This window comes from Anguilla anguilla, chromosome 3 (assembly GCF_013347855.1).
Source record: "Anguilla anguilla isolate fAngAng1 chromosome 3, fAngAng1.pri, whole genome shotgun sequence".
NCBI lineage: Eukaryota > Metazoa > Chordata > Actinopteri > Anguilliformes > Anguillidae > Anguilla > Anguilla anguilla.
The window spans coordinates 13,959,747-13,986,956 of NC_049203.1; the positions used below are offsets into that span (position 1 = coordinate 13,959,747).

The following is a 27,210-nucleotide window of genomic DNA, read 5'->3' on the forward strand; positions in this document are numbered from 1 at the left end:
AAGGATCCACCCATTAACTCCCCCAAATTGGTCCCTCCCACAGCAGTCTACAGTCTTTATAACTCTTTATATTGTCTAAGCGGAAAGGTAAAACTTTATTTAATACCCAGGAGGTTTATAGAACAAGGAGGACACACACATATTTAAGACTCGCGATGTGCCAGCGGAGCTTTGTGCATATGCGGTTCTCTGCACCTACGAACAAATTGCATTTGATAAATAAATAAATAAATAAATAAATAAATAAATAAATAAATAAATAAATATTTTTTGTTGATAAACAGTTCAGAAATGATAATTTCTGACTGGTATTTCGGGTCAAATTTTGCAATAAAACACACAGGATAATAGGCTTACAACAGGGCACTTGTGTGTTTTTAATGTTGGAGTTTGTTTAGACATGACCAGAAAATATTAGCTGATATTTGTCTTCAGCCTGGACTTGAGTTTAGCAGGTTCAGAAAAACTAGTCAATCTGTGTTTGGCAAGAAAACAAGCTCGTCTGTGACAGAAAAAAAACAACAATAATCCAGTGCACTCATTTGTAAGTTGAAGAAAGATGATTGAATGAAAGACAGGCTGGCTTTTGTTTAGTGAATTCAATCTGCTGATGTTCATTGACAACTGAGTCTGTGCTGTTGGAGTCCTGAAGAAAACTAGTATGCCCTGTGTCACAACAACTACTAGTCTTTTTTCTGTGTTATAATAACCACCAGTCTCTCTGTGTCAGAATAGCCAACAGACTCTTTATGTCACAATGGTCATAATTCTCTGTGTCACAATAACCACCAGTCTCTCTGTGTCACAATAACCACCAGTCTCCCTTTGTCACAATAGTAGCCAGGTCTCTCTGTCACAGTAGGCAGCAGTCTCTGTGTCACAATAGCCACCAGTCTCATTGTATTTTTTACAGTGGTCAGTCTCTCTAATTCACAATGACTGCTGGTCTCTCTGTGTCAGAACATTTCCCCTCTTGCTTGCTTGATTACAGTCTCATCTCCCACAACATACAGTAGAATTATACTCATCCAGCCCTCCTGCTAAAAACAACACATTTGTCTACATGTACATGCCTGAGTGGATGTCTGTGGCTGTGCTTTGAATATATAAACACACCTGTACACACCTTACTGGAGGAAAGTGCTCTTATTCACCTGTGGAAAAAAAGGAAATTTACCTGCTTGTGCTAGGGCCAGTGTCAAAAATATCAAACCATTGGCATCCTAAACATTCTGCTTAAAATGTAAATTTATTATCCACCCACTATTTTTCAGTCTCTATTTACACTGCTGTACATACTGCTTATATACTTATACACACTACTTTTCAGCATCTATGGTAATAAAAATGAAACCCTGTTTGAAAAACATTCTCATGTCACTGGGCCAGTGCTCTGGCCTGAAGCTCCTTCCTCTTTTATGAGATCACCCCCAAACACCCTCTGAGACAAGATCATCCCCTGAAGCTTCTCCCTTTGATGTAAAATTATCCCATGATGCTCCTCCCTCTAAAATGAGATCATCCCCTGAAGCTCCTCCCTCTGAGATGAGATCATCTCCTGAAGCTCCTCCTTTTGAAATGAGATTACCCCATGATGCTCCTCCCTCTGAAACTGAGATTACTCCCCAAACCTTTGTAGGTATATAAGGTGCATGGTGGCTCACTGAGGTCGTGGTAAAATTATATTAATGCTGTTTCTTTTCTTGGCATCAGAAGATAATTATGTCAGGATTTTCATATTATCAAAGTGGTTATCTAAAGATAATGAAATATATAACTTCGAATTCAAAGTGGTTGTCTCAACATCACAAAATAATAAATAGCAGTTATCTGCATTGGCCCTGGTGAAACCGTAATAACCTTAATGATTGATTACTAATGATGTGCAGAGTGCTGTGCATGAGATGTGCTTGTAAGTGTAGAAATTAATTTCCTTTAGCTATGTTTAATTTCAAATTAAACATAGCCAATCTTCTTCTTAATTGTAAAGTTTTGCACACAATACAATTTTTTGTTGTTATCGGTACTTAATTGATCAGTTCACCTGGTGTTTTGAATCAGAATTTCTTGCGGATTTCAAAGTAAAAACATAAATCAGCAGATCTTGCAGCCACAGGCTGTAGGGAACTGAGCATTGAAATGATGGCATGGCTGATTTATTTTGTTTGTGAGTTACGGTACACAGTAAAAGCAAAACATGAACAAAGTAAAATTACAGTGAAGACATTGCTGTAACAGTAAAGAAATCCACATTTGATCAGTGATCTGTTCATTGTGTGGTATTCACACCCCTTTAATGGTGGAATGTACTACACACAGTACTTCGGGTTTCTTATTGGACAGTTACTCCTCCAATCAGAAACATGCACAGTACTGTCCATTCTGGTTGTACTCTTGGTCCATTCACTTGATAATGAACCAGATGGACTGTGTGTGTGTCTGTGTGCATGTGCGCATGTGTGTGTGCATGTGTGCATGAGTGTGGGTGTGTGTGTGTGTGTGTGTGTGTGCAATTCAACTCGTGCTCATGCAACTCAAGTCTCATGCATACACCAGATATGTATACATTTTATGTTCTGTAGCTGATGCGAATTCTCCCAGCACTTACTCTAGGTCCACAAATGCACCAAGTTATTTGTGAAAAGAGTGATCTGACATAACAAGGGTGCATTTGACACGTGAGCCCAGCAGAAAACATTTGACATGTAGGACCAACAGAAGTGTATTTGACACCTGGGCATCGCACAAGTGCATTCAGAATTCTAGAGCCTTTCTTTTTCCCCCCAAACCCACCACTAATCTCTTTGGTGTCAGTCAAATGGGACTGATTTTGATTGACATTTTATATTTTTGAAAAGGGATTTATGAAGCAGATTCAACTGTTTTAGGTTAGGTTTAGAGTTCTGCCAACAGAACAAGTTAAGTTAAATGTCAATTTTGCACAGACACAAGAAAGATTTTTCCACTCAGCTATGAATGAATAGAACAGCTCATCAGGCCTGCTCCTCAATTTAAACACTCTTAGCATTTAGGACCAGGCTTTACTCCGTGCTAGATGCTTTTATATAGGGTCTAGGTGGGCCGAATGGACTGTTCTTCTTATGGTTTTATGATGGGAATCATTTAGCTGCAGTCATGCCTGTACCACATTCAATAAACGGATATCTGAACAAAGATGACAGAAACAGATACAAACACAAATTACACAAACCACATATAACTTAACACGTACACATACACATACACATACGTGTCTTTTAGGACCATTTTCTTGGTCATTCATAATTTATAAACACATAAAATGATATTTATCACTAAATAAATTATTATTATTAATAATAATAATAATAATAATAATAATAATAATAATATAGACATGCACAAACACTCTTGCACTCAGGGATGCACACAATCACAAATGCTCATGTAAACTCACACACAAATTCTCACAGACTTACTAGATTTTGCTTTCACTTAACTCTTCTAGCATTTGAAATCCTAGCCTTGAGAATGTGACTCATCCTCAATGAGGGCACATTATATCATAATGAGAAAATTATATGTTATTATAAGGTTATATTTTCTCTTCTGGGTGCTAGAACATCCCTCCCCTGGGAGAACAAACTGCTAATCTTCAGGGAAACACTGGCCCAGATTCACACACATCACAGCGAAGGAGGTCAAAGGTCAAGTCACACGGCACACAGTTTGGTCACACGAGTGCGTCAGTTTCATCATCAAAGTCTCGGAGCTATTGGAAGTGAACCCATCATAGAGACAGCACTGTATCGGCATTCTTCCGATACAAGGAGAAAACACAAACCTAGAGACTAGGAGACCACAACAAGAATAAGGCTGGTGAGGTTTATGTGTCCCAGGAGACATTAACAGTAAAGACCACGTTGAGTTTAAAGTTTGGAAGAATGGACAAAATGTTCCTAGCGAATCCTACAGTCAATATCTCTGCTTCATGGCTTTTTTAAAGTACAGTATGGATTAAAGGAAGTTGATCAGTGCCCAAAGGACAATATACTGAAAATCTTCTTGAGTTGTATGACACCATCTATTCATAATTATCTGATGCAGTGTGGCACCATGAGGAGAGTCCCATATGGGTTGAAATCAGCAGACCGCAACTGAAGACATATTATGATAAACAAAAGACATTTTGGAAACATTTTGTTATGAATATCGGTGAACATAGATATATCTGATTTAAAATTATGAGCAGTCTGCAAGAATTTCACCAGTATCTATAAAGGATCTGGACATGACAGAAGTACACCATCACTGCATGACTGGAGTATTTCTCTTACTGCTCAGGACAGAATTAGGTCAGTATCTACAACCTAAACTAAAAGATGGCAACGGTTAAAATAAAAAAAGGATACATCTGAATGCAAGTTATTTCAAAGTATTATTCATCTTTGGCAGTGCTTTCAAATTTATCATACAATCAAAGCATTTGGTATTGAAAGATTGAAGTAAGACAAAGAGACAGAAAGAATGGGAGAAGGAGGGAAGTGAGGGAAAGAGAACACAAGATGTATAGGATCGTGAGATTAAAGGTGAAACTGGCCACTCCTTTTGCACAGATGTGTTTTGACAGGAAGGACATGCTCTGTTTCAGAAGAAGGAACACACCCTGTTTCTGTGTTCCTGCCATGGAACCACGCCCTGAGCTGTCATGCCTGGGGGGCCGGGGGTGGGGGGGGTAATTCTGTGGTTTGAGAAATGCATTGAATTATAGAACCAAAAAAAAAAAAAAAAACTAACCCAGCAAAATTGGGTTTGGCATGGTGAGACATCTCTTCTTACATCCTGAGTATGTGTGTGTATACATGTGTATGTTCTCACAAGATTATGTGATAAATTATCACACCATTATATTCACTGGTAATATTCACACAGTTTGGACAGAAATTATCCAAATTGTCCAAACTACTCACTTTAAAGGTATTTATATGAACTAGTTTCTGCAGGCACCTGTCTGTGTTCATCTCTCTCAACGTTCTGGATCCGTTGGGTGGATCTCCTAGCTCTCGGCCCTCTTCGGGGAAGCCAAGCTCAACTGTCGAATGCTCCTCATTGGCCCTTTACAAACAAATATCAGTCCACCTGGACTGCAAACGACCCTTCTTTCACCCCAGTCTGGTACGTCTTTGACAGGAAGCACAATGCAGTCCCAAGAGCTGCCAAACCGGAGGGTGTGCGAACACCTTTGTGTTCTCAGTCAATGGCATGAACGTGTCTGCCAAATAGCCTCGATCCATAGTACAAATGCATTGTGACTGTTGGCAAATGCACTTTGTTTACTCTTGTTGTTTTTGCTGCTTTCCTCAGAAAGATAGAAGTTTGATTGTCGCAGGTGCAAAGGTTGTTTTTCTTATGACACTTCTTATCAAGCCAAGGAAAGGCAAATTATGTTTACATTTGTTTCATGTGGAGATCAACTTGCTAACCATGTCTTTCCCAGAAGTACACAGTACTTACACAAATGACTGACTTCATTCAAATACTGACTTCTGTTCTGTATTTGTATCTATGCATGTATGTGAATTGTGTGTGTGTGTGTGTGTGTGTGAGTGTGTGTGTGTGAGAGAGAGGCTTGAAACTTGAGCGATGGGTCTCACCTCTCAGTGCATTTCTGTCACTTTCTGTCACTCTACACTAAGAATCCCACATCTATTATGACATCACAATTCAATTCACAAATGTGCAAAGACCTTCTAATATTTACACATGGCAATGTGTCCATTAGAATATCTCTGTAAAATAGGGATTGCTGTGTGTGTTAATACAGTATGATGAATTCCTAGACTCAGTTTAGATTTCAGGAAAACAGAGCTGGGAGTTCTGGTGTGCACATATATAAACATTCAGGTCAAATGTCCATGTATAGCACGCTCTTTAAAGGCAGCGCAGTAATGCTTTCCTTGATCCATAATTTTTCAGGAAATAAACCGTAAACCTGGTCTGACTGGTTGTACCTGACATCACCATCGCACCATCAGCGATTCTGTTCAAGGACTACCCCACAGCTCCACAGTCCAGTGTTCTCCTGGCACTTAAACCTCAAAACTCACCTCTTAATTGCAGCTTTTGTTCCTTATGTATTGTTTTTCTTGGTTACTTTATACATTGCCATTCAGTGGATGAGAGGTGCTGTAAAATATAATCTATTATTATGATGATGATGATGATTATTATTATGATTAAATTTAACTATATGATTTGATCAATAAAATTGCAACAAGAGATGCTTGGTTAAAAAAAAGACCCTTTTCATCAGCACCATGGACAGCTCACTAGAAGATAAGAACATGGCAATGTCTGATGACAAGAGCAGGCCATTCCATAGATGTGGGTTCTTCATTTCCCCTACTGTCTAGAACAGGGGTAGGCAATCCTAATCCTAGAGTGCCAGAGGCTTCCTGGTTTTTACTCTAGCTGAACTTGCTGATAAAGGCTTTTAAAGCCATAGCTGTCTCACAGCTCCTTGGCTCTTTGAGAGAGGCCATACACCCTTTCTCCTCGTTGCGCACGTTCAAACAAAATGATTTATTTATAACCTAAAACAAATGCCAGGTGTTCGGCACATAGGAAGCTTCAAAATACTTAAGGAAATAGAATTTTAAGTGGAAAAGTCCCTCTTTAATCACAAGATGTCTTACATAGTCATTGGTTTATGTAGTCATTTCCATTGAACTCACTGACAAGAATCAAGTTCCAACACTCACACTTGCGCTGTGCCAATAATTGCAATGTAAATAGCGTAAACCCCTGTGGGACCCACTTATCGGTGAGTCTGTTGGCCCAAAAGCCTATCATCATGCACACACATGCATGCACACCATAAGTACCGCCGGTCGTACCTCAGATAAAAACAAACACAGCTTGAAAACACTGTTTCCCTTTAAAGTGCCTTTACGGCAGTGCGTTTGTAAAAAACACCGTTCAAATAATTCCGCTGAGTTGAAAAAGTGTGTGAATATAAGAATGTCTGCGTATGCAATTGCATGAGTTTGTGTGTGCGTTGTTGTTGTTGTTGTTGTTGTTGTTGTTGTTGTTGTTGTTGTTGTTGTTGTTGTTGTTGTTGTTGTTGTTGTTGTTGTTGTTGTTGTTGTTGTTGTTGTTGTTGTTGTTGTTGTTGTTGTTGTTGTTGTTGTTGTTGTTGTTGTTGTTGTTGTTGTTGTTGTTGTTGTTGTTGTTGTTGTTGTTGTGTGTGTAACAGAACAGCTTGTATTTGTGCAGAGCTTGTATAGGTCATGCACAGGTACATGTGTGAGTGTGTTGCTGTGAATTCAGTTCTCAGAAAAGGTACAGTTACAGGTACGCAGTCAGGTGTGTTTGTGCCCTCAGGGCCCCCACTCTGTCTGGACTTGTGACTTCACTCTCTGAGAGAAATTGTCTGTGCCAACAAAGACAATAATGTCCCTACAACAGACAGGAGCGCACTTCAAGACATTTCAGCTGCCTTTGTGGCCCACAGGAAGAGCGGCTTTTCACTTATGCATCAGCAAATAGGCATCCTTAGTAAACTTCATGGTTACACCCCCAATACACACAGTAATGCCTTAAAATCCACTTCTGAGGCAAATCTTCCTGAGACTTAATAAAATAAATTTTTAAAAATAATAAATAAGTAAGTAAATAAATAAACACAGTACAAGTGGATGTTCGATGTTGCAGTAAAATTTTTTTCCAAAAATATTGTTGGTTTCAGCAAAGCAACATACATGGTTCTTGCAATTACGAGAGACTCATGTCCCCTACAGGGGACAAAACCGAGTCGCACTGATAATCCTTCAGTTAAACCTTGAGTGCAAGTCACCAGCCCCACTGACATTTCCAGCCAATGAGGGAACCCTCACCTGACTGACAGCTTTAAGTCTCCCCTAGGCCCTCTCATTGTGTGAGCAGCCTTTGAGCTCGGTGCTTTGTGAAGGGCATTCTCCGGCAAGACGCTGGTGTTTGCAGACTCAAAGCAAAGGAAAAGCCTGTCAGGGGGAAGCCATTGATTACAGTGACTTCGGCACCTGAACTCCTTCCCTTCTGTCCCACACCGACCACCCACATGATACTGCCGGTCTCTGTCCCACACCCATGTCTCTCTCTCTCTCTCTTCCACACCTGTCCCTAAAAGCATATTTATTTTGCTTTTTATTTAACCTGTTACGTGCACATTGGCAAATTACAAAAAACGGAGGGGGAGCAGTCGTACCGCGTATACAAATGATAGTCGTGTCACCCGCAAACAAGGAGTTCAACAGCTCAAGTTTGTGCTTCCTCTGATGATCTCACCATACACATACACACACACACACACACACACACACTAAAGAAACTGTACTTCTCACAGAAAACTGGAAGCCTGAGGATGCTGGATCCCCAGACCCCTGCGTGAGGCACATATACACTCACGCTTTAAAAAAAGTGTTTTTGGAAGAAAATAGAAGAACAATACAATAAGAAAATCAACATGTTTCAAGTACTAAAAAAGGATTTTTTCAGCAGGTGCACAAAATATAATGCACACTACATTATTGAATGTATATAGTAATTTACATTCAATATAGCAATGTTCACCTCATAATACAATAGTGTGCAATAACTGAAGGGTTCCAATTCAGGAAAAAACAAGTCTGCTTCCTGGCAATGTCAAATCTACCTGCGCTTCATAACGCAGAGTAAAGAGGTACTAACATACTTAACAAAACCACAACATCTAGTGGCAAACTAAAGGCTCTGCACACAGGATTTAGCATGGCCAAGGGCAAACAGCGACACCATGTGGTGAATTGAAGGCACTTACTTAGCCCTGAGAAAAATGACCATCATGTGTAGATGGGCCATAAAAGAAAGGCCACAAAACACGATTTGCATCACACAAACGTGCCGGAAATGTGTGTTTGGTTAAAACAATTAACAACAATACTCTAACAATTTTCTAATGAAAATGAGCAGATACATTTTGAAATAATAGAACTTTATAAATGGAATTTCAAGTTCTGGAAGTGAAAGTGGCAGAAGTTTGGTAACCAAAGTAAAAAATACAAAAAACAACAAACAAAAGCAAAGCTAGGCTGATGACATTTTCATCAATCAAATAGCCACAATGACAAATGTTTAAAACAAAAAACAAAAAAAAGAGACAGAAGCCTTACAATTGTATTTAAGGTTTTTTTGGTGAGTTTTATTTAAGGAAAAGCATAATTACTAAATTACAAATAACACCAACAGCCAATCACATCAGCCTACAAAGCAGATATGAATAATAAATGTTTTTTGTTTTTTTTTTAAACACAGGATCTCATTCAAGTATTTTACATTTGTCCAATAGATTACGTTCTTTAAATTTAATTAATTTTTTTACGCCTTGGATTTTCTTTTATGGTGATGAAATATAGACACTATGCTGGATTATTAATTATGGCTTTCTGCCACTTGTGGCTCCCGCAGCCCAACAGAAAAAAAAACACTGCTACTTTCCTCCATAGGCCACGCCCCTAACTACTGCCATAGAGGATTATGGGCCAATGGGGAGGTTTGGAATTCCAAGTAAAAGATTTGAGATGAATCACTTTGTGATTGCGCTGCTCCTTAGTGTTACCCAGGGTATTGTTTACTGAAATACTATTCTGCTCAAGCTTTTCTCTTTCAGCATGGATATATTCAACCTTGATGGTAAAAAGCACTCGAGACCAAAAATGGAACCAATAACACAAGTTTTTGTTTCTGCCATGAGTGCTTTTACAGGAACACCAACAGACACAACACATTTTGAGGCTGGACACGCTGAAAGGAAGCAGGGTGGCTCCTTGGTGCAAGTGGGTCTGTGTGTGCTTTTGGAAGCCTGTGCTTGTTTGCATGACCAAGTGTTTGTGTGCGTGTGTGTGTGTGTGTGGCAGGAGTTCACAGAAGTCCTCATATCTGACTCCAGCTATTGCTGGATGGACACGATGTCAGCAAACACTTTTGTAAACAGATGGGCTTTTTAAAAAATTAAAAAAAACCAGCTTTGTGCAGACTTCTAATTTCAGTTTCCCTTTGATGGTCAGAACTTTGCCCACTTCAACTTGCATATGCAACGCTTAGCACATCAGCACATTTCATTAGCAGAAAAAGAATTTAGAACTCCACAAAAAGAAACCTAAAAGCATTAAAAGATTACATGACACCATTTCTTTAAAAAAAGAGAATAAAACACATATATACAAAAAGGCAAAGATTTTGTTTTGCCCATAAATCCAAGTAATTATCCCAATATGATTTTAAATGGTAAGCAGATGTAAGATGGGGGGATGGGGGTGGGGGTGATGCCGGGAGGCCCCATGGATTTGCCCAAAGCACCAGCAGCAGAAGGTCATCTGTGAAATAATCCTTTCTCAAGTATTCAGCTCAGAGTATGGGGGTTCACTGGGATATGAGAGGGTGTAGTTAGGGGTGGGAGAGTATGGGGGTTCACTGGGGTATGAGAGGCTGTAGTTAGGGGTGGTAGGGTATGGGGGTTCACTGGGGTACAAGAGGCTGAGGTTAAGGGTGGGAGAGTATGGGGGTTCACTCGGATATGAGAGGTTGTAGTTAGGGGTGCGAGAGTATGGGGGTTCACTGGGGTACGAGAAGCTGTAGTTAGGGGTGGGAGGGTATGGGGGCTCACTGGGATATGAGAGGTTGTAGTTAGGGGAGGAAAAGTATTGGGGGGGGCGGGTGGCGGGGGGCTGCAGGTTTTTAGCATCGGGGGATGGTAGCATAGAAGAGCCAGGCTGACTGTAAGGCAAGATAGGGTCCCAGGGTGAGTTTTGAGTTCTCTGTTCCCAACCAATCCAGTAAAGGTTCAGCCCAAGAGTCCATGAAATGTTGCAGGGGAGGTAGCTCCCTGTCCTCTGGCCAGCATGATGGTGCGGGATGGGGACCTTCCCCACACCCTCCAAAAACGTGAAAGAGAAACCCGAAAAGTAAAGGAAAACCAAGCACAAAACACAGGTCCCCATCCATCCGCACCTGTGGGCGTCTCCACTGGGAAATGTTTAAAAATAAACTATTAAAAAAAAGCATGTATATATTCCTTATTTTAAAAGTCTTTAATAGGAAGAACCTTGATTCTCAATCCTGAGGCTTTAAGCGGTGAAAGGTCCGGACAGGTCCACATTAGCGCTGGGGATGTGTTGGTCGGGTCAGGCCCATGTTAGCATTAGCACAGAGACGCGTGCTGTTAGGACAGGCCCTCGTTAGCATGAGGACGTGCGTGCTGTGGCCATGCCAACCTTACCACTGGGATGTGTGTGGCCTGGGCAGGTCATCATTAGCACTGGGATGTGTGTATTGGACAGGTCATCATTAGCACTGGGATGTGTGCAGTAGACAGGTCCTCATTAGCACTGGGATGTGTGCAGTGGACAGGTCCTCATTAGCACTGGGATGTGTGTATTGGACAGGTCCTCATTAGCACTGGGATGTGTGCAGTGGACAGGTCCTCATTAGCACTGGGATGTGTGCAGTGGACAGGTCCTCCTTAGCGCTGGGATGTGTGCAGTAGACAGGTCCTCATTAGCACTGGGATGTGTGCAGTGGACAGGTCCTCATTAGCACTGGGATGCGTGCAGTGGACAGGTCCTCATTAGCACTGGGATGTGTGCAGTGGACAGGTCCTCATTAGCACTGGGATGTGTGCAGTGGACAGGTCCTCATTAGCACTGGGATGTGTGCAGTGGACAGGTCCTCCTTAGCGCTGGGATGTGTGCAGTGGACAGGTCCTCCTTAGCGCTGGGATGTATGTGGCCTGGGGAGGTCCTCATTAGCCCTGGGGCGTGTGTGTATGTGTGTGTGTGTGTGTATGTGTATGTGTGTGTGTGTGTGTGTGTGTGTGTGTGTGTGCGCTCTGGAGAGGTCCTCGTTAGCACCAGGCATGTCTATGTTAGCATCAGCACTGTGGAGCCCGTGGCGATAAGCGAAGGAGGCAGGTCACTGCTGGGGTTTGCGATCGGATGCTGCGCCTCTGTGAGTCGTGGATTTGCGGTCCTCTTTGGGGGCGCCCTGCGCGGGGTGGACGGAGCCGGCATCCGATTGGCCGACGGGGTAAGGGGGGTGGCGGCGGCGGCCCCCATCCTCCATCGGCAGCTGTAAGGACAGACAGACAGACGCACTTGAGAAACGGCCATCATGAGGTATTTCAATAGAACTGAGACTGCCCCCAGATCTGGAAGCAGCAACATCGTAGGCGTGGCTGTATCCTGTATAAAACGAGAATCACAATGTTCTCGCTTAGAATTGAGATCATGGTTGGTTTTCTTATGATTCTTGGGGACACCAGTTTTTTTTAAATAAAAATATTTATTGCACTCTCATAAATACAAAAATGATCATAGTGACTGGTCTGGGACAGTCACAGTAACTTCTACACAACAGAAAGTGCTGCAGTGCTGCCACTGAACATTACTGGTCTTCGGTTTCTGTTTTTGACTAGAGGTGTGGAAAGAATGTCAATCACACGACCGCCACGCAGCAATACTCACATCCACTCGGAAATCCTCCAATCGTTTGAATTTGCTCAGATATTCCTGCAATTTGGAGTTGATTTCCATGTTTTTCGTCTTGGAGTATTTCAGGAATGCCCAAAACTTCTCAAGGCCGTACAGCTGGCCTACAGAAGCGACAGGGAAACGGGTTCAGAGAGACAGCTCAAGAAGCACATTAAATATCTTTGGTCGAGCTGCAGAAACCTCACCAGCTTCATAATCCTTCATGGTTTCCTCCTGGAAGTCTGTGAATACGTCGGGTCTAAACTTCCTCTCCAGTCCGTAGCTGAAATACCTAAACAGACACTCTAGCCCGTACCTGGAACACCGAGAACAGGAGGACGATACAAATATGTACAGTATATTGATCAATCCCCACTGTGCATTAAGCAATCCATATAATATGCTAATATATCACCACTGTGTAAATATAACTGAGTCTGGATCACATACTAATCTGCACAATATGCAAATTAATCCAGACAGTACACTAATCAATCACCCAAGTGTACTAATCAGTCCACACAGCACGCCATCTTAAGTCCAGTATGGGTTACTGTCTCAACAGTTGTAGTGCGATATTAGGGTCACTGACTGATCGTGAGTGTAAAGCACAGATGAGGCACAGTTTTAGACAGCACAGTCTGACTGACAGCACGGCGTGGGCTCACCTGTACCCCTCTCTCCCATCCTCCACGGCCAGCTGTCTGAACTCCTCGTACATCTTCCGGTTGAAGTGGTCGCGCAGGAAGAAGGACCAGAAGCGGAAAAGCGTGTTCATCTCCTGAGACTGGCCGATGCCAAGGCGCTTGCGCTCTGTGAGGAGGGAGAGAGAAACTAGCCTTCAGCTCTCAAGGGGACCAGCAGTCAGGCTATCAACCCTCATGGGGAACAGCACACAGGCTATCAGCCCTCATGGGGACCAGCAGTCAGGCTATCAACCCTCATGGGGACCCACACACAGGCTATGAGCCCTCATGGGGACCCACACACAGGCTATGAGCCCTCATGGGGACCAGCACACAGGCTCAGCCCTCATGGGGACCCACACACAGGCTCAGCCCTCATGGGGACCAGCAGACAGGCTATGAGCCCTCATGGGGACCCACACACAGGCTATGAGCCCTCATGGGGACCAGCACACAGGCTCAGCCCTCATGGGGACCAGCAGTCAGGCTATCAACCCTCATGGGGACCCACACACAGGCTATGAGCCCTCATGGGGACCCACACACAGGCTATGAGCCCTCATGGGGACCCACACACAGGCTCAGCCCTCATGGGGACCCACACACAGGCTATGAGCCCTCATGGGGACCCACACACAGGCTATGAGCCCTCATGGGGACCCACACACAGGCTATGAGCCCTCATGGGGACCCACACACAGGCTCAGCCCTCATGGGGACCCACACACAGGCTATGAGCCCTCATGGGGACCAGCACACAGAGTATGAGCCCTCATGGGGACCAGAAGACAGACTCAGCCCTCATGGGGAACCACACACAGGCTATGAGCCCTCATGGGGACCCACACACAGGCTATGAGCCCTCATGGGGACCCACACACAGGCTATGAGCCCTCATGGGGACCCACACGCAGGTTTGGCGGCTGTGTATAAAATGCTTTGGCGTACCGTTCAAACAGCGTCGGCGGTACTTGTGGTACACATGCTGGGTGAAGCCGTTCTCCTTCAGCAGCTCGTGGGACGGGTGCTGGAATTTGGGGAGGGACTGCGGCGTGCACCCATAGTTTCCCAGGGCTGGGGTGCCCTCAGAAGGGCTGGCATTGGAGCTACAGAGGAAACAGAGTGAGCCATAAAAAACTAAACTTGGCAGACACAAAGTGTGCAGCTGTACTGTATTGGTAAGCAGGTGTAGTAAATGTGTGATTTACAGGTGTGCAGGTATGGTGAGAGTGGAGTGTACAGGTGCACAGGTGTGCAGGTGGAGTAAGAGTGTAGCGTTGGATGTCATGTCTGATGTTCAGTAAACCGTGGTGGACAGCTGAATGTGTTACGTTTTAAATTCAGCATTCTTTTCCCCTGACGACTGCTTTACATTCCATGAAATTTAAGATTTGTGACGTGACAACCTGAAACTGGCGACTCTCCACAAAATTCATGGTTTGTAACACTGGTTTACAAGTGTGCCGGAGTAAATGTACTTTGAGTGTGGTTTACAGATGCAATGGTGTACCTGACAGACGTGGTTCGGGGCCGATGCTCGCGGGAGTCCATCACCCAGCCCACATGGCTCTCCATGGGGGGGTTAGCACTGTGGCGCGTCTTCCTCTTCAGCGGAGTCTGAGACACACAAATCCGTTACACACACGCACATACACACACACAGGCACACACTCACACACAGGCACATACGCACACGCACACACACCCCCACGCACACGCGAACACGGACACATATGGCCTGGGTTACCTTGGCATCGACAGGCCGCCCCTCCTTCACCACAGGGTAGAAGCGGGGCGTCTGTGTGGGGTCCTTTAGCCGTGGGGTGCGGGGCGTTCGGGGTGTGCGGGTGCTGCGGTGGACGGGGGACTCGGGCACCGTCGTCGGTAGGGAGCGGGCGATTGTCGATGGTTCTGGGGCTCCAAACAGTTTGTTTGCCAAATCGTCTGTGGGGACTGAGAAGACAGAGGACATGCCATAAAGAGAATAGGATCCACTCAAATCCACTGCTCTTCAACAAGGAATCCACTCAGATCCACTCCCTTTCAGTAAGGAATCTGCTCAGATCCACATCCTTTCAGTAAGGAATCCGCTTGGATCCACTGCCTTTCAGTAACAAATACATTCAGATCAACTGCTTCTCAGTATGGAATCCAGTCAGATCCACTGGCCTTCAGAATGGAATCCACTCAGATCCACTGCCCTTCAGCAAGGAATCCACTCAGATCCACTGCCTTTCAGTAAGGAATCTGCTCAGATCCACTGCTCTTCAGCAAGGAATCCACTCAGATCCACTTCCTTTCAGTAAGGAATCCGCTTGGATCCACTGCCTTTCAGTAACAAATACATTCAGATCAACTGTTTCTCAGTAAGGAATCCAGTCAGATCCACTGGCTTTCAGAACAGAATCCACTCAAATCCACTGCCCTTCAGCAAGGATCCACTCAGATCCACTGCCCTTCAGCCAGGAATCCACACAGATCCACTGTTCCTCTGTACGGAATCCACTCAGACCAACGGCCTTTCAGCAAGTAATCAACTCAGATCCACTGCCTTTCAGCAAGGAATCCACTCAGATCCACTGCCTTTCAGTAAAGAATCCACTTGGATCCATTGCCTTTCAGTAACAAATACATTCAGATCAACTGCTTCTCAGTAAGGAATCCAGTCAGATCCACTGGCCTTCAGTAAGGAATCCACTCAGATCCTATGACCAGATCAGATCCAGAATCCACTTCTCATTATGTGCATGATAATGCAATAATGTGCAGTATGCAGACTGAAGGGTAGTCCAAACTTACTCTGACTGGGACGTGGGGGTCCGGGGGGAACTTCTTGATGGGGGTCAACCGGCGCTTCGGGGGCCAGGCAGTCAAACTGCTCCCGGCTTATCAGATGCACCTTCTTGAAGTTCTCAACTTCCTGCTGCAGACGAGACAGAAAGGTGTGGGAACAGGTGGTTCTGCAGGAACAATTCAGGGCTCTACAGTGCTCCCATTTTAGGAGCATTTGCTCCTGAAAACTGATGTGCGCTAACTGGAAAAGTAACATATACTAACTGAGATGCATTAGTGTGTTCCTGAATTTTTCAACTTAGGAGCACGTGTTCTACAGTTTAAAAGGGAGATTATGTTGCTAATTTACACCAACACAGTTTCACAGGGCGATTCTCTGGACTACATTTAATCTCGGCTGTAGTTTCAAAGAACGATCTGTAAAAGGGTGATTTGTGACTAGCTGCCGAGGCAACGGGGCTCACCTTGATGGTGGTGTACTCGGGCTCGTTGCTGTCTTCCCACAGGTCCTGCTCGTAGTAGTACAGCCCGTCGTTGATGACCTTGGACAGCTCGGCGGTGAGCTTGGAGCGGGAGGTGTGGTTGCCGGTGCGGTCCCCGCCGGGGTGCTTGCGCAGGTAGGGCGGCGTCTGGGTCACGATGAGGATCTTGTTTACGTCGTGGTCGTCGATCTCGCCGTCCGAGTCCTCGTCCGACCAGTCGGTGAAGGTGTTTCTCCGGCCGTCCATCTGTGGCTCCATCTCTTCATCGAAGAGGAAGTCCAGCTCCTCAGCCTCTGGCTCCGCCCCAGGGGAAGGGCCAGGGTGTGACCGGGCCTCCTCTGGCTTCTGTACATTAGGGGAGCAACCGTCAATAAGGGGGATATACATTTGGGAGGGGCAGGCTAATTATGCATATGTAGGCAGAGGGGTGGGGCTAACATAAGTATATGAGGAAGGGGTGGGGCTATTATCAATATATGAGAGTAGTGGCAGAGCCACAGACCAAATACAGGGGAGGCAGGTGTCACATGTGTGGTCTTAAGGAGCATTATCGCATGAAGCAGCAAGTGAACATTACCTTTGGTCTGGCAGGTGATGGGCGTGGCCTCTTCTTCACCTCGATCCAGGAGTCCGAGTCCAGGTCAGGCAGGCTGGCAGACAGCCCTTTGGGCGTAGCCTTCAGGGACCCCAGGTCCTCACTCTGGCGCAGCTCAGGAGAGAAGTCCACTGGAACCACTGTTACAGAGCAGCATGTTACTCACCGCCTGAATATTACAGCTCAACACAGCTCTCAACACTCACTAATCTGTAATATTTGTGAGTGGTCATCTGTGTGCGTGAGTCTGTATGTGTGTGTGTGTGTGTGTGTGTGTGTGTGTGTAAGAGAGTGAATGAGTGAGCGGTCACCTGTCTGTTCTTGGCAGGCTTGACGGGGGATGAATTCGGGGCAGTCTATGAGCCGGGAGAAGTCGGTGTGGGTGTGGCCGGACACAGAGAGGCCAGGGAGGGGCCACTTCTCTGGCTCCTCCTTAGCCCTGACCTTCAGGTTAACACACTCCACCACCTTGCTGTCCTTCAGAGCCTGCAGGTGAAAAAGGACTCAGCCTTTAGAGTTCTGTTCAGTTCTGTTCCTAAAGCTGCTCTGGGCCTGTACAGAAATAGCCCTGTTGACCAGGAGACACGCCGACAATTCAACCAAATTAAGAGACAAACATCCACACTGATTTGAAGAAGCCATGTTCTGTAAGACAGACTTGGTTAAGGGAAAACGTTGAGAGAAATAATACCAGCTGTAATAAGAAAGTGGGCGTGGCTGACCTCCAGGATGAGGCTGAGGTCGGTGGTGAGCGCCTGCACTCGGTGGAATCCGGCGATGAGGGTGAGGGGCAGGAAGCCCTCTGCGTCCATCTTCCGCCGCAAGAAGAAGTCTCTCTCCAGATTCCCCACGCTGAAATAGTACTCGCTGTAGGGAGACAAATCTGAAACGTTACTCAACGCAAGGAGACATCTGAAATAGTCCTCAAGGTAGGGACAAATCTGAACCGGTACACATCGCAGAGAAAACTTAAACAATAAACACTGCAGAGAGAGAACACTGACGTAGTTCTCGCTACAAAGAAGGAGATCAGTGCTCCCTGCTGAGATAAATATTATCCCCTGCAACTGAATCAAGACTTGCTGCAGAAACTGGAAACTGAAATTGCCACAGAGGGCAATAAAAAAAACAAGAGAACCTACTGCAGTGATGTCAAAAGAATGGGGATATCCTGTCATTCAGTACAATGCAGGATATTGAGACTGACTGTGAAATTCATTTGGAAAGGCAGTTACATTCTGCAGGCTTCCCGATGACCTTGGACACAGGAAGTGGACTCACATTTGCCGCTTGATGTAGTCCTTCAGCAGGCCCTGGTCCACGGTGTACAGCTCACTGTTGCTCATGTGATCGTAGTAGTATGTCATGCTGCTGCTGTTGTTGAACTTTTGGCTGTATGTTCCCTCCTTCCCTTCATAGGGCTTGTACACATATTGGTGCTCGTAGTGTCCTAAAGCCACAAAGACCGTGATTATACACAATGCTTACCTCACCATTACTGCATCGAATAGCATAGGATAAAGGTGAAAATGTCACTGCAAGGTGGCTGTAATAGTACGGGACAGGTACCTCTGCCTCCGCCCCTGCCCCGCCCCCTGCCTCGTCCTCTTCCCCGGCCACGCCCCCTGTATCCACCGCGGAAGGGGGAGCCCTCGCTCTTCACACTCGACACCTCATCCTGGTCATCCCTCCACTCCCGCTCATATTTCCCGCTGTGCCAGTCTGCAACACAGAGAGAGCCTCAGTACTGATCTCAGGTCAGCCAGTACACAGCGATCTTCTCCACTGATCTCAGATCAGCCTGTACAGAGCAATCTTCTCTACTGATCTCAGGTCAGCCTGTACAGAGAGAGATCCTCTGTACTTATCTCAGATTAGCCTGTACAGAGAAACCCTCTGTACTGATCTCAGATCAGCCTGTACAGAAGAGAAGGAGACAAAGCAGGGTGTAGACACAAAGAGCCGTGCACTCACCGCTGAGGTCGTTCCTGGGGGTGGGAGTCTTGGCAGGCTCGTTCTGCCGGGCGTTGTTCCGGGAGGCGGAGCGTTCGCGGGGCCCCTCCGAGGCAACCTCGATCACCAGGGGAACCCACTTGTGTTTGTTACCTGCAACACAATGGGACACTCGTGAGTCAGCACCTCTATTCTCCTGTACTTTCAAACACAATGTCCACAGCAATCCTTTTAATGACTGCTCTACAATGACATCCAACTGCTATCTTCCTGGATCTATGCCAGCCCGTGCCATCGCAGCATATTCTAGCTCAAATCAAGACCACATCCTGTTAGATCTGCTTCTCCCAAGACCACATAAGGCCGGTTTAAAGTCTTGTTAGTAAGTATTCCCTTTAGTTTGTGTGATGCGGTGCTGGTGCTTTCCTGCAGGGGTCAGTGCCTCACCAGAAAGTCAACATGGGAAATGACCTCAAAAACTGACGTGGCCCTTATCTGAGCACTGCAGGAGGGAAGGAGGGAGAGGGAAAGAGGAGCAAGGAGAGGGAGAGAGGAGTAGGGAGAGGGATAGAGAGGCAGAGAGAGGGAGAGAGAGAGGGATGGGGAGCAGGAGGAGGGGTGGGGAGTGGGAATGGGAGAAAGGGAGAGGAGAAAGGAGCAGGGAGAGGGAGAGAGGGAGACAGAAGAATACAAGAAAGGGAAACAGGGCGAGGGGTTTCTAAAATGATTGTCCAACACCCCTGTCACGCCCATTTCAATCCTCTGAATCCTTCAATCTGAAGAGAGAGGGGGGAGCAGGAAAGAGACAGAGAAATGGAGATGAGTGATAAGATGAAAAAAAGTAAAAGGGGAAAAGAGTTGACACATCCACACTTCTTCTGTCTTATGTTCCAGAACTTCAGGCAGTGGCTCTGTGGTGAAGCCTGCGGACCTTCAGGTAATGTACGCTTCTGGCCCCAGGCTGGTGTGGTCTGCCTGCAGCGCTAGGCTAGCCTTCATTAACCTGTCTAACCTGCTGCACGGTGGGATTTCAGGTGATGTGGTGCGGGGGACTCGCCTCTCCTCCTCTGCGCTTTGTGAGGGCCGTCGTCTCTGCTCCTCTCCTCCATGGTCTCCTCCAGGTTCTCCTTGCTCTCCTCCTCTTCTCTCTCTCCAGCTTTATTTTCCTCTTTCTTGCTGATGGCTTTTCTGGGGGCCTGGAGGTTCCAACACAAGCATAAATATAAATAAAAAAACACCAGTAGACAATAAGCTCCACCCTTCTATGAACACACTCTTACATGGCATTGACCCGTCAGTGGCATTACTGGACCACCTGAGGGGCTTGAACACACAGCAGCTTCACTGTTCCAATATTTATCAGCAGTACGGCTTACCTGCATGTCTTTAGATGCAATTTCTCCTGGGGTAGGCCAGCTGTTGGTATCAGCAAAATCTCCAACCTGAGAGAGGAGGGGTGGAGGACAAAATTCAGAAGATCTCGTTGGCCTGCTAATTATTAGAGTCTGGTGTATCAAATTATGGTTGAAATGAAAACCTTTCAGATGATAGATCTCCAGGAATATGGTTGGTTACCACAGATGAGGGGTTTGTGTAGGGATCACTTACCTTCCCACCTCTCTTTGGTCGTGGGGCTCCAGCTCGCACCACCCTGGCTGGTGGAGATGCTTCTGTGATTAAAACACGAGAAAGTGTTGGAGCATCGCTCTCAATCTAGAACCATCCAGCAACACCACCAAACTCCCATTCACAGGCCTTAACCTCTGACATCACAACCAGCACCTCCGAGCAGAAGCAGACTCTTCCCAAAGGGCAGGCTCAGAGTACAGCATGCACATTACTCATTCGGTGTTCTCACAGACACTGGGCTGTAATTAGCTACCTCCCCCTCGGTTTATTCTAACAAATCAAGAGCATTGCACGACTTCGCTGTGCGTAACACTAGCATTTCCTACTCTTACTCAGCATTTTGGAGGTCAGAAGTCTGCACACGGTTTCTCAGAAAACCTCTGTGGCTATCTCCGCTAAAGATCACTGAAACATCACTCTCAAACAGAACGGCCCATCGGCGGACAACACCTAATTGACCGAGACAGTAAATATAACGCAAGTGGAATAATTCTATATTGTCATAAGATGTTAGTGCTGTGAAAATAAGGAAGACTTTCTGTAAGCACAACAGTTTAAGTCACCCAGACAGTCTTAGCCATAACCACACTTGTTTGAATTGGCTGGGCGGTCATAGCCATGACCATACCAGGCTGAATTAGAGACAAACTTAGCCATCACGACACAGGTCTCAACTTGCCAAACAGTCTCTGGCATAAGCACAAAAGTTCAAATTAGCCACAGCCAGTGAGCTGAAATTCTGTGTCTATAGAGCTGTAGTGTCTGCTTGGGTTTGGTGCCACTCTTAAGTCTTAAATTACTGACAGGATCAAACACCCAAACACCACATTTCCAAGTCTCCCGACTGAAAAGAAACCACAAAAACCTGCAGACTGCAGCCCTCCAGGACTACATTTTGAAGTCACTGCAGTAAGTATTTCTCATTGCGGCCACACCGGTCTGAATTAAACAGACAGTCTTTCTCATAAGTGAACCTGAGGTCTTGCCACATGAATTTGGTACATACTGTGACCCTGCCATTCAGGACACAGATAAGAGCTCATAGCCGGCTGGCGGACGTGGCAAGTGTTGGCAACGTTTGTTAATTATCACTCAGGTCTTCCTTGCAGCTTCTGCTGTGAAATGGTGATGTAGCAGTTTGGAAAAGGGGCAATGAAACGTGCTAATCTGTGGGTGCCATCTGACAATGTGTTAAGCCAACAGAGATCTGCTGAACAGACAGTGAAAACAGGTGGTGTTTGCAGTCTCTAAACATGACTGGGCTCTGGTTTGGTTAGGCCTGGTGTGTGCTGCAGGACTTTAGCCACTGTTTTGCTCTGGCATTCAAGCAACAGATCATGTGCATGTTTGCTTTTAGGGAACCAGGCAAAGTCAAACACAACACCCACTGAGGTTAAAAAGCCAGTCTCACAAAACAGCATCTAAAATGGGGAAATCTAATCTGGTGAAGAAACAAAAAGATACAGATACAACAGACAGACACACACACACACACTCACACATTCACACACAATAATCTGTAAAGACTAGTTAGTGCAGTACAAAACCTACAGATGAAGCTGAACCATTAGTTACAAAGATATTCCATAAGATCACATACTGACTTTGCATGCCAATGGAAATTCAAGCAAAAATGGAATAAAATATATCCTCTCACCACTATTTTTGACCTCCCTGCCTGAACGTTTGAGCGAATGCGGATCTCTTGCAGCGACAGATTACTTGCAGAACTGGGGGGATCGAGGTGCGACTATTTGAATATTCACTCCTGCGGCCCGAATACAGAAATACATTATGAAAATGAGCCTCTCAGAACGATATCCCATTGCAGCATTAACATAACGCGGTTTTACATAAAGATGGAGATAGAGAAGGAACACGCCCCTGTCTTGATCTTTGGCTTTGCGAGAAGCTGCATGGCCTGCAGGTGCTAGTTTGGCGTGACTGGGCAGATGCAGGCCAGTGCAGAGAGAGGCTCAGCAGAGCTCCAGGCTGTGCAGGTAATGAGGGCTGAAGTCACTCATTACCCATTGTTTCAGCTGCTGACTGAAAGCTTTCCTAAAGGACAGGGTCTTCCGCAGACAGACACCACACTCTTATATGACGCTCAGGAACCAGAAAAAGCACCAGCGCCACAGGGGAAAATGCGTAAGCACGGCTTCAACATATCTGTACGTTTCCCAGACAACTTCCCCTACTCCTGGGTAAGTAAACCAGTTAAGGTGTTAAGAGGATGTGGGATTACTGCGTGTAAACACTAATTTCTCCAATGCATGACACAACTTTGGCAAATTAATAGCCAAATCAAAGAACGGTACAATATGCTAGCCGAAAACCAAGCCAAAATGTGTCTGCAGTTCAAAGCCCTATGGAAGACTACTAAGGAAGCTAAGACACTTTATCAATGAACCCAGCCCACAAGCCAAATACCACAGAAACTCTCAACACTGCATACACATACGCTTAGCCAATATCATACTCACACACAAACACGTTAGCTACAACGGCAATCATTATTACATCATAATAAATAAACTTATAAGTCATTTAGACACAACTGCCAGCCTTGGAAAATTCATGCAAAATAAATAAATAATACGCAGCAGATTAATCATATTCCTAGTGTTCTACAGTCTTTTGCAGTAAAAGACAACCCCATCCAGGAAGTGGTCGGAAGCTTTGACATGTCACTCAAGCATCCCATAATCAAACATGGGCAGGTGTGTCATCTACTGCCTGTTACCCACATCCTCTGGCAGGGGGAATAGAGCTGTGTAGAAATGCTACTGGTGTCACTGAAACTCTCGCTCACCGCAACATCCAGCTGGCAGCATGATCGCTACCTGCAGTCAACTCTAACATTGACCAATCGCACAGATTGCAATGTCCATTTGCAGACTCTACAGAAAACGTATCTGGGGTTCAGACTATCAAAATAAAGGAAGCTGTGATCGTTTTCAAGGCGCAGACGCATTTAGTTGAATCTGTCCACAAAAACAACGGAGAAATGCTGTGTCTATTCCTGGCCCTGAATAAAACTGGCAGGGCGAACATTGAAAATTAGAGTCCAGTGCATATTGAAAATAACACACTTTGTTAAAACACTGGCTAAGGAGACCGGGATCCGCACAAAGCCCATATGTTTGCAAAGCCTTAGCGAACTGAGTGCTGAACTACTTTTGTACACTTTCCCTTTCCATTTAGTTCATTTTCCTTCTCATCTTGGATGGGAAATATTGAGTAATTGGCAACACAGAAATTTAGTAAGCATTGCACCAGAGTTTGTGGCAAGGACCTTTTGTTTTTCACTCTTAGCCCTGAAAATTTTATTTAACCTTTATTTTACCAGGAGAGTCCCATTGAGACAGAATCTCTTTCACAAGGGAGACTGTATGCAGTCTGTATGCATTTTAAGGGTGGGCTACAGTTGCAGGTATTCTGTGATCATGTGAGGACATCAGTGTCTGGATGTCTGGACCTGAAGGCACGCAATATCTCACAATAAAAGCTTTATAATTCCACATGTGCATAACATTGCTCACATTCCCCCGAATTACCCTGCTTACACCAGATGACCCTACGTCTGAACGATCTCAGCTCAAGAGTAAACAATTTCATTATGCAAACATGAAACGTCTACAAAATTATTATTCTTAAAACCATTTTTAAAAATCCTGTACTTGACCAAGCGACTAATCGAGTGTATAGATGTAACTATCTGCAAGTAAAAAACGGACATTTAAAAAAGTTTACATCCGTTTTTAAATCAAAGACGAGTAAAACCGTATTACTTACGTGGCTGTTTCCAGTAAGGCTCTCCACGCCACCCCCACAGAATGAAATATATAAACTTTTCTAAACGGACTAAGCCTGCCCTTTTTAACAGCCACATTTTCTCTACCACATACTAAATTCCTTCTCCAGCATCTCTCCACATTGTTTACTGGAGAACAGAGAAGAAGAATTTAGCCCAACAAAGCATGCTTTAGTCACTAGCTGGTTAAGCTCAGCTAGTTTGAAATCACTCAGTGTCACACGTCGTGTAGCAGTCGATACAAATAATGCTGTTCTGCGGACATCGCCAAAGTCGCATAGACATTTTTTTTAAAAGTTGACTGTGGCGAGTTTTCACGGCCAAGTTCGAACATGGCAGAACTGACACGTGACATCACTATCAACTGGCTAACCCACAAGCATAACAAACTGTCTTTCTGGCTAGCGTTGCGTTAAAGATTAACACAATGTACTGGCCACTCATCCTGGGTTGCAATTTTCAGTGTGCCTGTAGGCTGTTTTCCACGAAAATTCTACATGAAAATGTCTTAACGTTGGCTACGTTCAACTCTGTGTTATTGAACGTAGCAGTAAGTTTGTAATTTACACCAGTAACGTTACACCACGTCAGACACTTGCGTTAGCATGTTTCTGTCGCTATTTGCCAATGACATGCACGTATGTCAAACACAAACCACCCTCAATAGCTAGCTATCTGGCTATCGTCATGACAGGCTGGCAAATTACACCGAAAAGAACGTGGGAAATGTTCATTTGAGGCACTAAAACCGTGAAAGGAGCAACTATCATGCATAGTGCGACTGCCAATTCAGTGACAACGTGGGATTAGAATAACAGGCTCCTGCTGCATTTTGGTTGGCTAGCAAGCAAACTCACCGACACAGTAGCCAACGTACCTAATGACTTTGGACTGTTTACGAATGTGCCCAGCCAGTCACGACTTATTTCGATAATGTTACTCACATTACGATATATATTACTAGTTTCTTTCCTATCGCTAGTTAATTATTAAATTGTTTCCAGATAGTGTTTTTAAACAACTAGTCTACCACTTTCTAAGAGAAGTAGCATTACTGTAGAATAACAATTTAGCAAACTCGCAGTAGTACGCTCAATCTCCAATGTAGCTAACGTTAGCACCAGCTAGCTTTTGGGGCCTGAAATACTGAACGTTTGCTTGAACAAAGTATGTCCTTACACAGCCATTGGCCATGTGAATAAAATAACGTTTATTCGTGAAACCGTAGCATAATGTTGTTCTAGCTTACTATACATTGACATTGCCGAAATTGGCAAGCGTTATCCATCGAACCACTCCCAACAACGTAAACTGCTGGCTAATTAGCTAGAAATTCTTCGAAGCCACAAGGCAGCAGACTCAGTCATCAGCATAGCAAAAGTAATACAGAACTCTAATAGCTCATATTGCTTATTGACGTTACAGCCCATTACATTGGCCAACGTTAGCAACAAAGAGTACACACCTTGCCTGGGTTGTCCGTTCACATTGACCACGGACACAGCATTATTTTTCTTAGTCCATGGGTTCACCTTCGGAGGGGGTGCCACGGCCAGGTCCTTCTGGCTGCATTTTCCGTCTTTCTCCGCTTGGGCGTCAGTGTCTGCGAGATGAGGAGACGGTGCGTGAAAATCACTTTCTTTTTAAACCGTCTCCGACTGTTACTCCCGTATAACCTGCCTATTTTGCTCTGCTCCTTGACTGAGAGCCCTGCTTGCTCTGACTCGTCTCGTTTCCGAAATGTGTGCTCACCTGCATTAGACGTCCGCTTCGCCACATGCTCCATGCTGTCATCTCCAGGATTTTCACCGCTTGCATGTCCATGCTCCTCCGGTTTCGTTAGAGGATTGCCGGGTAAGAGAGTGTCCACCTGAGTGGCCATTTCCCCTTTCCCTCCTCTGTCTAATCCTCGCTGGGCGAGTTTGCGATAGCTAGACCAACGTTACCCCCAAATTCGCCTTCAGCCTGGGAACCCGAACTGTGTTGCACTGCGCAATTAAACGATTTTTTGGTCTTTCTTCACTCAAAACCTACACCAAATTAGCCTCAATATAAAAATGAGAGTTTCCACTTGCATTTAACACATCTCGGTATAAGAAACAGAGGAGCACCCCTTTAAAATATCGAATATAATTCAACATACAGCAACAATATGGAAGTTCACCACGCGACGGACGGGAGTGCGCACGTAAGTATAAGATGACGAGCACGCAGCGTGAATGCGTCTGACACAAGGCCGCACGACTGAATACGTGCCTTTGCTGTACTGCAGCCATGTCTGCTGCAGCTATAGATCGTTTAGTGAGTAGTTACTACAGTGCTCAATGAGTGGCACGTCTCTTGCTCGTCTTGCTATGCTGTTGCTTGCCGTAACGCCTTTATTGCATTGAGACATAGTGCATTTACTGTACTCAAAATCAGAAGTGCCCTAGCAAATGTACAAATAATTACAATTACATATGCACAGCTAACCAACGGTAGTTTAAACATCGTTGTCCCACACTAAATAAATCAGTAAACGTAAGTTGGCACGGAATCGTTGCTTGTAAAAAATAGTAGGCTATCTCTGGTGTGCAGGCTAGGTGAATTAATCCGTTGTATAAACGTCATATCTGCCCCTTAATTCAATAAAACAGCATTGTTGGCATTTGCCGGTTGAAAATAAGCTTTCAGAACAAGGTTAATCAGTGTACCATTTATGAAAACCACATAAACGGTTTTTGAAAATAAGAAATTA

The 27,210-nt window shown here is 45.0% G+C and overlaps 1 protein-coding gene across 2 annotated transcripts; it reads right to left on the bottom strand.

The window, feature by feature from the left end:
• Positions 1–9,169: 9,169 nt before the first annotated feature.
• On the bottom strand, positions 9,170–26,660 carry LOC118223489 (la-related protein 1-like). Of its 2 annotated transcripts, XM_035410097.1 has the most exons (20): positions 26,226–26,660; positions 25,939–26,076; positions 20,639–20,700; positions 20,407–20,472; positions 20,088–20,226; positions 19,052–19,183; positions 18,647–18,799; positions 18,359–18,527; positions 17,800–17,944; positions 17,389–17,563; positions 17,060–17,217; positions 16,465–16,827; positions 16,007–16,130; positions 14,955–15,160; positions 14,718–14,824; positions 14,156–14,313; positions 13,190–13,334; positions 12,728–12,837; positions 12,516–12,643; positions 9,170–12,120 (listed from the first exon to the last, which is right to left on the bottom strand). In XM_035410097.1, exons 1-20 carry the CDS (start codon positions 26,353–26,355, stop codon positions 11,965–11,967), a joined length of 2,964 nt encoding a protein of 987 aa, XP_035265988.1. In that variant the 5' UTR covers positions 26,356–26,660; the 3' UTR covers positions 9,170–11,964. The 2 variants fall into 2 exon arrangements, with proteins under 2 accessions (XP_035265988.1, XP_035265989.1); XM_035410098.1 differs by lacking the exons at positions 25,939–26,076; positions 26,226–26,660 and adding an exon at positions 24,455–24,844.
• Positions 26,661–27,210: the final 550 nt, after the last annotated feature.